A 12,769-nucleotide genomic window follows, 5' to 3' on the forward strand; every position below is an offset into this window, starting at 1 on the left:
CACGCGTGACTCAGCATATTTTTACTCGATTTTACATATTCTCTATTTAATTTTACAAATTTATTTTCATTTCTTTCCGGAATTTATATATATATATAATTAAAATTGTTTTTAATAAAAAACATTTTTAAAAAAATGTTAAAAACTGAGCATATGATTTATTCCCTTTTTCGTCAGAGAAACGTATTTATAAGTTTTTTATAGTAAACATAGTTCTAGATTTGAAATAAATAAACAGATAATAATTTTTTAATCTAACACATAAATTAGAATATCTTTTAATCCTTTGAAATATTAGGGTCCTTATACGTTTCAAAGGAAATTACTATGATTTTTTTTATAAAAAATACTTAATTTAGAATATAACTTGTGCAAATATCATATCATCCTTTTAAGACTCGGCTGAACGATTGGTTCGAGAAATTAATATATAGACATTATCTAACGAGATATTATTGAAATTAGTTTTTATAATTAATTTTAATAAAATATATATAATGACGTATAGTAGCTTAAATCCATTTTTTAAAATATATATACATATATAATTCGTCTAAAAGTTTACTATATAATTCCTATTTATTAGTATATAATTCCTTTTTACTATATAATCAAATAAATTTAAATTAGAAACTTGATAAAATTTAAACAGTAATTTCTTAAATCGCGTAGATACTTTTGCAATTTACGCAAATCACATAAGTCGCTTTGGAATTGTTCAAATCGTGCAGTCTCGTATGGGTTCATTTTCCATTTTATTCTTGATTTCGTTGGCAAGACAATAGGGCTGAGCAAGCGGGCGGGTCGGACGGATTCGTACGATTTTCCCACCCGACCCACCATTGGCGGGTTAATAAAATTTAAACCCAACTCGATTTTTTTTTCGCATCAAATTCGGCGGGTGGCGGGTGCCGGCGGGCGGACGGATTGGCGGGTTATCGAATGTAAAAAAACGAATGTAAAGGATTCAAATTTTCAAGCTTTTGCCAATATTTCACAAACATTCCTTGCATTTCAATTGCCACAGCCGCCAAACTAGCATCTACATGCTTAGAATAAGCCTTCAAAATAGTATGCATACCAACTATCTCTTGAAAGAAAATATTGGCAGTGATACTAGAAGAACTCGAAAATCGTATAGTAATATTGTAGAAAACCTTCAAGAACTTCATAAAGTACCTTACAATTTCCCAATTCTTTTCAATAGGTGGACCAACATGCTTGTCTTTTCTCTCGGTCACATGAGTTTCATCATCCTCATTTTCTACAGTTTCAGCAATGCAATCATCCAATTCATCATCCTCATCCATCTCTCCTTTCTCCTTAAAATACTTCATAAAGTACCCTTGATTCTCGACTCCTGAAGCTTGAAAGTTGGGAGAGAGGAAAGTGCCGAAATGTGAGAATGGGTTTGCTGCTGGAAACCCCTCTTTTTTGTCCTTATCTATTATTAAACAAATCATTTTTAATATATGTATACATATATTTTATTATTTGTATATAAATAGGCGGGCGGGTCGGATTTTAAAATTAAAACCCGAAACCCACCCATGTACAAGCGGGTTTGTCAATTTTCTATCCATTTTTATTTTTAATTTTTTTTAAACCTGCGGGTTGGCGGGTTCCAGATGCGGGTGACGGGCGGGTTTAGCGGGCCGGGCAGGTACTGCTCACCCCTACAAGACAATGTCATATACGTCCAAAGCAAAGACCACTCCAAACCACATTCGCATTTTCTCGGATAAAGCAATGTTCGTCTGAACCAAAGGTGACACCCAATGAATAGTGCAACTTATGTTTCAACGAACGATGATCTTCTGATGCACGAAAAAGTTGAATGAAGAGAAGCTGACAAATGTTGGGTCGGTACCTAATATTTTTCGACGAACGGTGCAATTTCTTATTAGAGAAAACGATGCAATTTCATATCCAATTAACTTTTTAGCTTATTGTATACAAAAAAGGTGATCAGAAAAAACCTAAGAAAAAACCTAACAAACGTAACTCCGGTGCAACTTCTTCTTCACACAAATAGTGTAGTTTGTCTTCAATGGTCTTCAAGAGGCAGCTCCCAACCACATGCCTCCCTCTTAAACATGAAGTTGAAATTGATGAAACCTCACTCCAGGCAATAACTTTGTCAGTTCTTTGTTATTGTATTAGAGTAGGGTTCAAGTGAAATGTTAGCTACTAAGTGTAGTTTGAAAATTTCAAGTACTCGTTAAATTCTGTCAACCAACATTTCAGATAATTTGTAAACCGCGTAGGTGACGATAACATCTCAATATGCCCTTACTAATATTGTAGCATAGGACATCTTTGTAATGTTGCCTAATATTTTTGTCATTATAGAAAAACCAATCACAATAGTAGCGATAGTTGAAATCATAACGTAGATGAAGTTTTACATTCTAATCAATCTCGTGAATAACATGTAAATTTTCTTCTACTAATCTATAAATGAATTAATATAATGTATAGATTAAGATTATAAGAAATCTTGCCAATATGATTTAGTAAAATGTTGACTATCTTGTGTTGTTAATGTTATGGATCAGGATTTCATTGTCTGTCTTTTTGTCTTCAAAATTTTATTGGCAATATCCTTAATCAATTAATAAATTATGTGATTATGAGCTTAAAGTTATTTGTTTGTGAAATATTAAATTTTAAAATATGTAACTACAAATTTAGAAATGTGTGATGATATATTGATTTTCTTCACTTGACTAGTATGTTATAGAAATATTCATATATTTAATAAAAGTGCTTATTATTTATGGTAACATCAATGTAAGGATTCATTTTCTGATGAAGTGTTGTCACATAAGATGGAATCGATTAATTCATAAAAAAAAATTTGACTCCGTTATGATACATTAAACATAAATACTAGTAGTAGTAAGATGTTATCTTCCAGTTCCGCTAGTATTGTGGTGAGTATTGGAAAGAGTATTAGATACAGTTTGAAAAAAGAAGCTATTACTATTAAGGATGTTATAGGTCATTGTTTGGAATAAATGTTTGAAGATACATGGACTCAACTAAAATATCACGATAGTAGAATGCTAGGAGAAATTGGAAGGGATGCCTCCATTGATGAATTTATAGCAAATGATATGGACTAATTAATAGATCCGTCAGTGATCTTCAATGAGTATAGTGACTATGAAGATACGTTTCCATTAGCAAAATGTCTATGTAATGAACTTAACACTTATTGCGTTACAAGAGTAAGAACCAGACAGGAGTGATACATTTTTAGTTAGTAAGGTAATGTAAAATTTATGTTGTAATAAGTTTTTAAAAAAATTATTTGAAATAATAGTATAATGATTTTTTTTTACATTTCATAATGTAATATGTAGTCAACTAAAATAGTGATATAATGTATTTTTCTTTAATTTTCATATGTTTCACTTCACTCAATGGCAATAGTAGTAACTTAAAAACTATCGATTCTTATGTAGGTATTCAGTATTCTCAACGCAAAAATATTTTTAAAATGCATTTGCTAAGTATGCTATGAAGAGGCAGTTCATTTACAAAATAAATAACTCGTGAACAATTAGAGTTAAAGCAAATTGTGATAGAGAAAATTGCACATAGGTAATAATTGTGACGTTGGACGGGATAGCGATTATCCTTGGGGCAATATTAAATCCATGGGTTTGACTGCGAACGCTGAAAATAATCTTCTAAAACATGTTAATTCGGAAAAATAACAGGAGATAGGGAAATAGATGGCATAGCCGAAAATATTATTAAACCAAAATTTCTTCTCCTTAAACATCAACTCATAAGATGTTTATATAGACCCAAACTCTAAGAAAGATTCCTCATAAAAAAAATTCTTAACAAACTCTAAAAGAAATATTCCTCACAAAAAAGGAAAATTTCTTAATAAACTCTAAAAAACAGATTCCTAATAAAAAAAGAAAATTTCTTAAACTCAATCCTAAAAATCCTAAACGGATTTAAAAAATCCTAAAATAAAAAAATAGAACTTTTCAAAACTACTCTAAATACAAAAAACTCTAAAAATTATTAAAAATAAAAATTATCAAAATTAATAATAAAATTCTTTGGATGCTCTTGCATCAATCACCCCAGGTTGAAAGAAACTCATCCTCGAGTTTAGAGTAGTGTCAGGTGGTCGACTAGGAAGAAGATCGTCTTGTACCAAATCAATAAAATTCATTTGTAATTGCTGGGCTTTAGAAATTCTCGTCGATCCACTGACGAATATGACATCAGGAGGTCACGGGTTGATCATCTTCCTTGCTGGTAGCCTCAATCGTCCTTCTTCAAAGCCCAAAAAAAAAGTTAATAGCCTCGATTTCTTCTTATCACAGCTCAAAAGGGAATATAATTGTATCAGAAGACATAAACTAATCATGTTGCTAGATGCTTATGTATTAGACGACCTAGGTTGAAAAGAACTCATTCTCGAGTTCAGGATAGTTCTTCAAAATAAAAAATCTTTAAGTGCTGATGAATCAAAAGTCGTTGCGTAAGTGGTGGAATAGGAGGAAGATCCTCTTATATTAACTCAATCAAATCTCTAAGCGGTTGTTGTACTTCTGATCGAACATAAACTGCATCCTTAGATAGTCTGTCATCTAGAATCTTACAATCATCACCATAAAATACCTCGTCATATACTGGCTCGCTAATTGACTCGGTCTTGTCTTCATCATAAATTGGATCATCGACTATTTCGATCTTATCGTCGATATCTTTTTCAAGAAAAATTGTATCTAAGTAAAAATAAAAGAACTTACGACCTTTAAGATTTTTGGCACTACGATCACAGTGTGAAGCTTCCTCATCTCGAACCTGCCTATCACGATCTTGACCACATACCTCATGATCTTCAAAATCTTGTATCGTTAGACGTTGGAACTCGGTCTCGTCTTCATTATAAATTGGATCACTGACTACTTCGATCTTGTCGTTCATATCTTTCTCAAGAAAAATTGTATCCAAGTAAAAAGAAAAGAACTTACGACATTTAAGATTTCGGACACTACAATTACAGTGTGAGGCTTCCTCATCTGGAACTTGCCTATCACGATCTTGACCATGTATCTCACGATCTTTAAGATTTTGCACCATTATACGCTGAAATAATTCCATGACTTGTCTCTGTAGATCTTAAGTATCTTATCTTGGGTGCTACGATCACGGTGCGAGGCTTCCTCAGCCGGAACCTGCCTATCACGACCACGATCACGAACCTCACAATCTTCAAGATCTTGCACCGCTAGATGTTGGAATAACTCTGTAACTTATTTTTGTGGATCAAGAATCTCATCTTGGGCATTACGATTACGGTGTGAGACTTCCTCTGCCGGAACCTGTCTGTCACGACCATGATAACAACCATGACGACGATCCATCGGATCTTAAGAGCTCTGATATCAACTGACGCCGGGTGGGATAGCGATTATCCCGGGAGCAATATTAAATTCGTGGATTCGATTGCGAACGTCGAAAATAATCTTCTAAAACCTATTAATTCGGAAGAATAACAAGAAATAGGGAAATAAACGGCATAGTCGAAAATATTATTAAACCAAAATTTCTTCTCCTTAAACATCAACTCATAAGATGTTTATATAGATCCAAACTCTAAGAAAGATTACTCATAAAAAAGAAAATTTTCTTAACAAACTCTAAAAAAAAATATTCCTCATAAAAAAAATCTTAACAAACTCTAAAAAAAAAGATTCATAATAAAAAGGGAAATTTCTTAACAGACTCAATCATAAAAATCCTAAACGGATTTAAAAAATCTTAAAATAAAAAATAAAACTTTTCAAAACTACTTTAAATATCAAAAACTCTAAAAATTACTAAAAATAAAAATTATCAAAATTAATAATAAAAATATTTGAATGCTCCTGCATCACTGATTCTTCCATGGAATAAGCACAAACTGAAGGAATGGAAGCTTTGTACTAGAGGGAGATCACGCGGTCATCGATGAATCACTGAGCGCTACCGTTCTCGATTTAGTCGATGAGGCATAAGCGAGGCTAATGAAAGCATTGGTGAACACTTAATAGAGGAGAGTTGGTGAAGTAAAAGTAGGGATTTATGTTGATTTCATCGGTGAGAACTAGGATTTCTGATTTCGCCGATGAAATGGGAGCGAGGTGATGTCAAGATTTTTTTTTACAAAAAAACACATGAGTGATTCGTTGAGAATTGAGATGCCTTGGACTGCTGTTTAAAACATTCATATTTCGGATGATCACGCAACCAAACACGAAATTTTTGAGAAAGATAAAATGGGAATTGAATCCACGCCATGCAACGCGATCTCAATAATCTCAAAACCACCTATGTGATTTGGGTAAATCGCATACTCACCTATGCGACATGGAAAATTGTTAAAATTTAAATGAAGCTTGAGCTAAAGTTAACTCAAACTCAAATTCAAATTTAAAAAAAAAACATAAATTAAACTTAAATAACCATCCCAACGGCAACTTACATTTACTTAATTGTCCCCGGGGGCAATGGTGCAACGGTAGGACATCCGGATTGTAACTCAGGGACCCGCGGTTCGATCCCTAGCTACGGCGTATTTGCATGAATTTTCCTCCAAATGGGGAACGCAATCAAAGGATGTCTAGCATCTGAATTGGCCGCCGTATGCGCTTCCCGATTTATCCTAGTGGTCGGTGGGAAACTTCCCTGGGACCGGACCGATCACCCCAGAGATGTGGCTACTGGGATTATCATTTTTTTTTTACATTTACTTAATTACTTTACTAAATAAATTTGAACAACTTTAGCTCAGCTTGGCTTTTTATTTTGGATTGAAATAAAATGTCTGATTTCTTTTATTTATATAGAAAGGAAGAAAAAGAAATGCGTCGCCTTCTCCGTCGTACGTCCGCGAGCTTCAAGAGCCACGCGAGCCGATTCGACTGCCCAACCCACCAAATCGTCCACGAAACCCTAGATCCAGGCTCTATCTCGGCTTTGAGATGGCGTGGTCGTCCCGCTTCCTGACGGGGATGGCGTTCTTCGCAGTGGGCTTTGTCTTTGCGCCAGATGTATTCGACTCGGGGCCGGAATCTCCAGCCATCGCCGTAACCGCCGCCAGGATCCTCCATCTCCTCGCCTTCGCCACCGACTGGGGCGCCGCCCTCTGGGTCACCTTCATCGGCGGGATCATCATGTTCAAGTAACCCCATTTTCTTCCCTGGATAATTTCCGCCAAAAAATTTTAAAAATGCCATCGCCCCCCGTAAAAAGTTCCAATCTTCCGTTTCATAGAGCTTCAAATCTTTTTGCTTGGTTTACCCATCGTAGAAACTCATCTTGGTCACTATTTTTTTATTTTTTATTTTTGCTTAATCTGTGTGGCAGCTGGTTAGATTGTGATAAAACCCTGTGAACATTGCAGAAACTTGCCGAGGCATCAGTTCGGAAACCTTCAGAGCAAAATGTTCCCTGCGTATTTCACATTGGTGTCTGTTTGCTCAGCAGTTTCGGTTGTAGCATTTGCCTATATCCACCCGTGGAGGTCGGCCTCATTGATCGAGAGGTATCAGCTTGTATTCCTCCTGTCTGCACTTGGATTCAACCTATCCAACTTGATTATCTTCACCCCAATGACAATCGAGGTAATATGATCATCTTTGTCAAAAAAAATTGCCATTTATTCTTAGGTAATATTTGTTATTACCTTGCTACTGGTTTTAGGTATAGATTATAGAAATCTTCTTATTAATGATGTCAAGTAGATCTATATTTAATAATAGTTTATGCATCTAGTATCAATACGTTGACGGCGGTAACAAAATCTCTATGTTAATGAGAGTCAATCATATATATTCTTAATGATGTCAACGAGCAATATGTCAATGATGGTACCCAAAACTCTAGTTTAGGGACTGTAACATGGGAGATCTAAAAAATAGTTTGCAACTCTACCTGGAGTCCATTCCTTGCTTGATGATATGTAACTCGACATATCCAGTGCATGAGTAATTTTAATTAATTTGTGATTCTGACATCGTATCTGCTTAGTGCATTGTGAATTTTATCATTAGTCAGAGAAGACCCAACTATTATCATTGTCATTAGGTCTGGATGAGATTCTTTTTTGGTCTCTCTTTAAGTTCAATTAAGAACTTACTAAAAGAATGCCGAATAAAAAAAGTTTTTTTTTGACACCAAAAATGTGTGCTGACCCATCCAAATTCTTTCTATTTTAACTCTGTAGACTCAACTGGTCTGTATTTTCGAACTCTGTCATTGTGTCATTTCTTTTTATTTTTCATTTGGGATATGATGAAAGCATAGTGGCTGACTTTTCTTATTTGGCTTATATACTAAGTAGTCATGCCTATTCTCTGCATGACTACCTTGCTTTAGACATCTATATTGAATGCACTTGGATGCCCTCAGAACTGGAGTTATAATCATGTACAAATTTAATAATCTACATAATCTTCTCAATTGTTTTATTTATGGTGTTGTAGTTCACGCTGATGGATTGAGACCCTTTGTCCTTTGTATGGTTGCCCATGTGACTCAAGTATAAGAGGCACGATAAGTGGCAGCAACTAGAATCTCAGGGCTTATTCACACTTAGTTTTGGACGCCAAATGAAGCTTAAAACTCAGTTTAGGATTCAAGGGAAAGACCTAAGTCTACCTGCAATAAATCAAGATCTACATGGATCAGAGTCACCTATGAAAAGAGAAACACTGAAACAAGTATAAATTTTAGGAGCCCTGAATTCTGGACACAGTTAGAACTTGGATAAATCCGATTTGGCATATTACCTGATGAAATCAATTCAACGAGAGGAATCAAACACTGGGGAGCAAAGGATTCACTACAAACTCATGAGTCAAGGACAAGATCAGAACGGTCTCACTTGAATGCATTGTTTCTCCTCTTATCCTCTTCCTCTGTCTCCTCCCTTCACACTCCTAGTCAGTTTCTTCTATAGATTCAAGAAGTGTGACGCAACTAATTTACAGTTTTGTACTGAGCTTCATGTGACTACCAATTTATCTCGACTCTCTCAGGAAGATGCAATCAGCCCTATGTGTATTGGATAAAGATTCTTCTAGCTGGAAAGTATATGCTTCATTCAATTGTGGCCCAGATTAGATTGCTTTTGTTGCAATACTAGGTTTACATTACGCTTTTTATGTTCATTGATTGCTCCTTTTCCTTTTCACTCTTACATCTTCAATTATATTACTTACCACCAGTTGACTTTTTCTTTCTTAAGCAGATGATGAAACAGAGGCATAAAATAGAGAGAGATCTGAGCATCGGTGAGGAAGTAGGGTGGTCAAAGAATGTGCAAGTAGCGAAAACTAATCCACAACTTGCAGCAATGAACAAGAAATTTGGAATGATTCATGGTTTTTCTTCACTTGCCAACATCTTGGCATTTGGCAGCCTTGCCATTCACTCCTGGTACTTAGCCGGCAATATTCACTTGTGAGTGAGAAGCCAGAGAAACATCAGAATCCTTTTTATTGCATTCATATTTTTCTTGAACGATATTTTGATCGTTAGACATTGGGATAAACATCACATTGGGGCATATAAAAAAAATTGACGTTCCAATGAATAGTAAGCGTAAGTAGTTACCTTTAAATTTTATTGGTTAGCCTTTCTAACAAAGCAACATACTATTGGTCCCCTGTGCATCAAGATTAGATGCTATGATAGGTACCACTTATTTCACTTTGTATGCACGTCTTTATTTTCACCCTTATTGGCCTATTATTGTTTATCTTTATTTTCCAGTTGATCTTTCCTGCCCTCTCTCCTAGGGTCTACTTTTATCTGTGTGTATCTCGTTGTAGGGCCGATGATATTGAATCACTTGCGAGGAATGAAATTGCTTTTTGCTTCTTTTATTTTCTCTATTGTTATTGCCTCTCTTAATGGTGCTAGTGAACACGATAAACGCTACTAAATAAAAAAATTTAGTGATGTTATAAGAATGTATAGAACAAACTAAAGGAAAAAAAAAGACCACCTATTATGTGTGTGTGTAGTAGCTTGGTTCTTAACGAAGTCGAAGCAATGTCTTTCTCCATTGTAGTCAATTGTAGCTTCTCGATTTATTTCCTCAAACATGATCGTGATATCAACCGTGTGGAACCGTTGGAGTGATAGATTTCACCTTTGATGAAGTGTATAGTATAGCTTGGTTGTTATTATTGTATATTGTATCTAAAGAAGTAGTAGGTAAGTCAAGAATAAAACTTTCAAATATTGTAATAGTATCAAGAATAAAACTTTCAAATATTGTAATGACTATTTGATAAAAAAAAAAGAAGAGGAAAGCGAAATTTATAAAATAGATAAAGAGAGAAAAATAAAAGATGTTATCCAAATAAGATGTATTAAAGATGAATCAATAAATAACACCAATAAAGAATAAAGAAAGAAAGGATGAATTAAAATGATGTTTTCTTCAAGTTTATGAAGGGTTAGATGATTAACTTAATTTAAAATTTTTAAATAGGTCAAAAAATATAGAAATTTATATTTGTATTTAAAGTTTAAAAGTAGAATAGATATTAAATGAGATGAAAAATAAAAAAAGTTATTGAATTGAGGATATTCTAAAAGAGTTATTAAAATATGTAGGAAAGTAGGCTATGAATAACCAATCTAATATTAAAAATTAAGAAAATATTTAATTATGGAGGGTAAGTATTTTACTCTCAAATTATAAAATTATATGAATTATAAAAGTATTGAGTTAATGAGTCGTATTATAAAAATAAAAAAAAATAATATAAAAATAAAAAAATCGAGTTAATTGAAAATCAATTTAAATTCTTATTATAAATGTCACCTATATATCTATTATGATAATTGTGTGAAAAATATTAAGAAAAGAATCAATATTTCATATGATATTTATTGTCCTAAAAAAAATATGACAAAGTTCTAAAAAAAATTACATAGAGAATTTTGAAAAAGAAAAGTGCTAGCGTATATTGAAAAGTATAAAAAAAATCAAAACTTACATATGGTATTTATTATCCTATAAAAAACTTATAATAAAGTTCCAATAAAAATTACATGAAGAATTTTGGAGAAAAAAAATGTGTTAGCATATATTGAAATAAGAGAATGTAACAAGAATACTGTAGGTGGATTGATTTAAATATTTTCTAGTATGAATATGTATAGTTATTTGTTTAATAAATGTGTCCCAAAAAAGGTTTAACCCAAGATGATGTGAAATCATAATAAATATATAGATTAATTAAGATAAAAAAAGATAAAAAAAATATAATTAGTAATTATAAAATAGAATAAAAATTATTTAAATATAAATAATAAAATAAAGACTTTATTATTATGATTGTTGTTGTCTTTTTACCGTCTTCTTCTCACCACTGACGAATTCATGCTCCTATGGCTTGCTCTATCTCATAACTATTCTCTCTGCATGCATCACACATCAATATTCCCCTCGGTAAACATCCTACTTGGTAAGAGAGGTTCGCATCAATTGATAATGTCATTCATTCTCGCTTGAAAATTAGTGTTGTTTACATTTAATGGATTAATTAATTTCTAGACATTCTCTCATATCATGTATTTCTATCGATTTTTATCATCTTTTTTGTTACTTGCCCGTGATTATTTATCAAGATTAAACTTGTTTTCTTAAATTTACAATGTTGTTTAATTCATAAATTTTATTTCTCGTCGAACCTCCATATCAGTTTCGATAAAAAATCCCACAATCAAATAGATAGTAATTGAACGTATTGAAGATGAGCTTAAATCCCTCTAATCTAAAGTGGAAGACATAAAAGAGTACATTTTAAAGTGATTTTCAGATAATTAAAATTATAAAAAATAAAATATTATTTAATTAAATCTTGATAATAAATAAAAACTTAAACATGTTTAGAGATTTTAATGTATAATTTAGTTTAATAAAATACTATATATATATATAATAATAATATTATTATTAATGAAATATATATTATATATAAATAAATAAATTTAGATAATATTTTAAATTTTTTTATTATTTAAAAAAATAAGATAATTTTATTAGACTTTAGATTGGATCTATTTAGTTTATCATAACTATAGGAGTTGATTGATTCAATTGATCAAAATTTTAAATAAAAAAATCTAAGTTTAAAAAAAAAATCAACTTCCCTCACATGCTATTATTGTCGTGCGGTTCGATCTCCAGCTACGGCGTATTTGTAGGAATTTTCTTTCAAATGAGGATCGCAATCAAAGGACGTTGGGCATCTGGGTTGGCCGTATGCGCTTCCCGATTTACTCTTGGTGGTCGATGAAAAACTTCTATGAAACCGGATCGATCACCTTCAAAGATTGAATCAATACGATTAACTAAGATTATCATTTTCTTTTATTATTGTGGTTGTCATCATCGTCAATGCATCCTCGCCCATTGACGTCGCCATCATCGTAGCTTGTCGATGCTGCCATCACTGTCACCTGTTGGATTTGAGAGTCTTCCACACAAAGGAATGACGGTTGAATTTCATTAATCCCAAAGTCAAAGAAAACCTTGACTTTTTTCGGTAATCGTATTAGATCTGAATTATATGCCCTGTTTGTTAACTTGTCGGCACGCATCATTACTCGAAAATTATTCATTATCTAAACTAAATAAAATTTTTATTGATAATCTTAGATAAACAATCAAGATCATTGAATCGAAAATTGCGTGGACAAGTTACAAACGTGAAGTGCTCTTCTGCAT

At 32.8% G+C, this 12,769-nt stretch overlaps 1 protein-coding gene across 1 annotated transcript; it reads left to right on the plus strand.

Moving 5' to 3' along the window:
* The first annotated feature begins 6,948 nt into the window (after positions 1-6,948).
* LOC141846046 (uncharacterized) lies at positions 6,949-9,805 on the plus strand. The gene is made up of 3 exons (XM_074734032.1): positions 6,949-7,201; positions 7,424-7,643; positions 9,272-9,805. The coding sequence occupies exons 1-3, from the start codon at positions 7,002-7,004 to the stop codon at positions 9,485-9,487; spliced, it is 636 nt and encodes a 211-aa protein (XP_074590133.1). The 5' UTR covers positions 6,949-7,001; the 3' UTR covers positions 9,488-9,805.
* Positions 9,806-12,769: the final 2,964 nt, after the last annotated feature.

This window comes from Curcuma longa, chromosome 15 (genome assembly GCF_044706935.1).
Source record: "Curcuma longa cultivar G26 ecotype Majalengka, Jawa Barat chromosome 15, ITB_CL_G26_1.1, whole genome shotgun sequence".
Lineage (NCBI taxonomy): Eukaryota > Viridiplantae > Streptophyta > Magnoliopsida > Zingiberales > Zingiberaceae > Curcuma > Curcuma longa.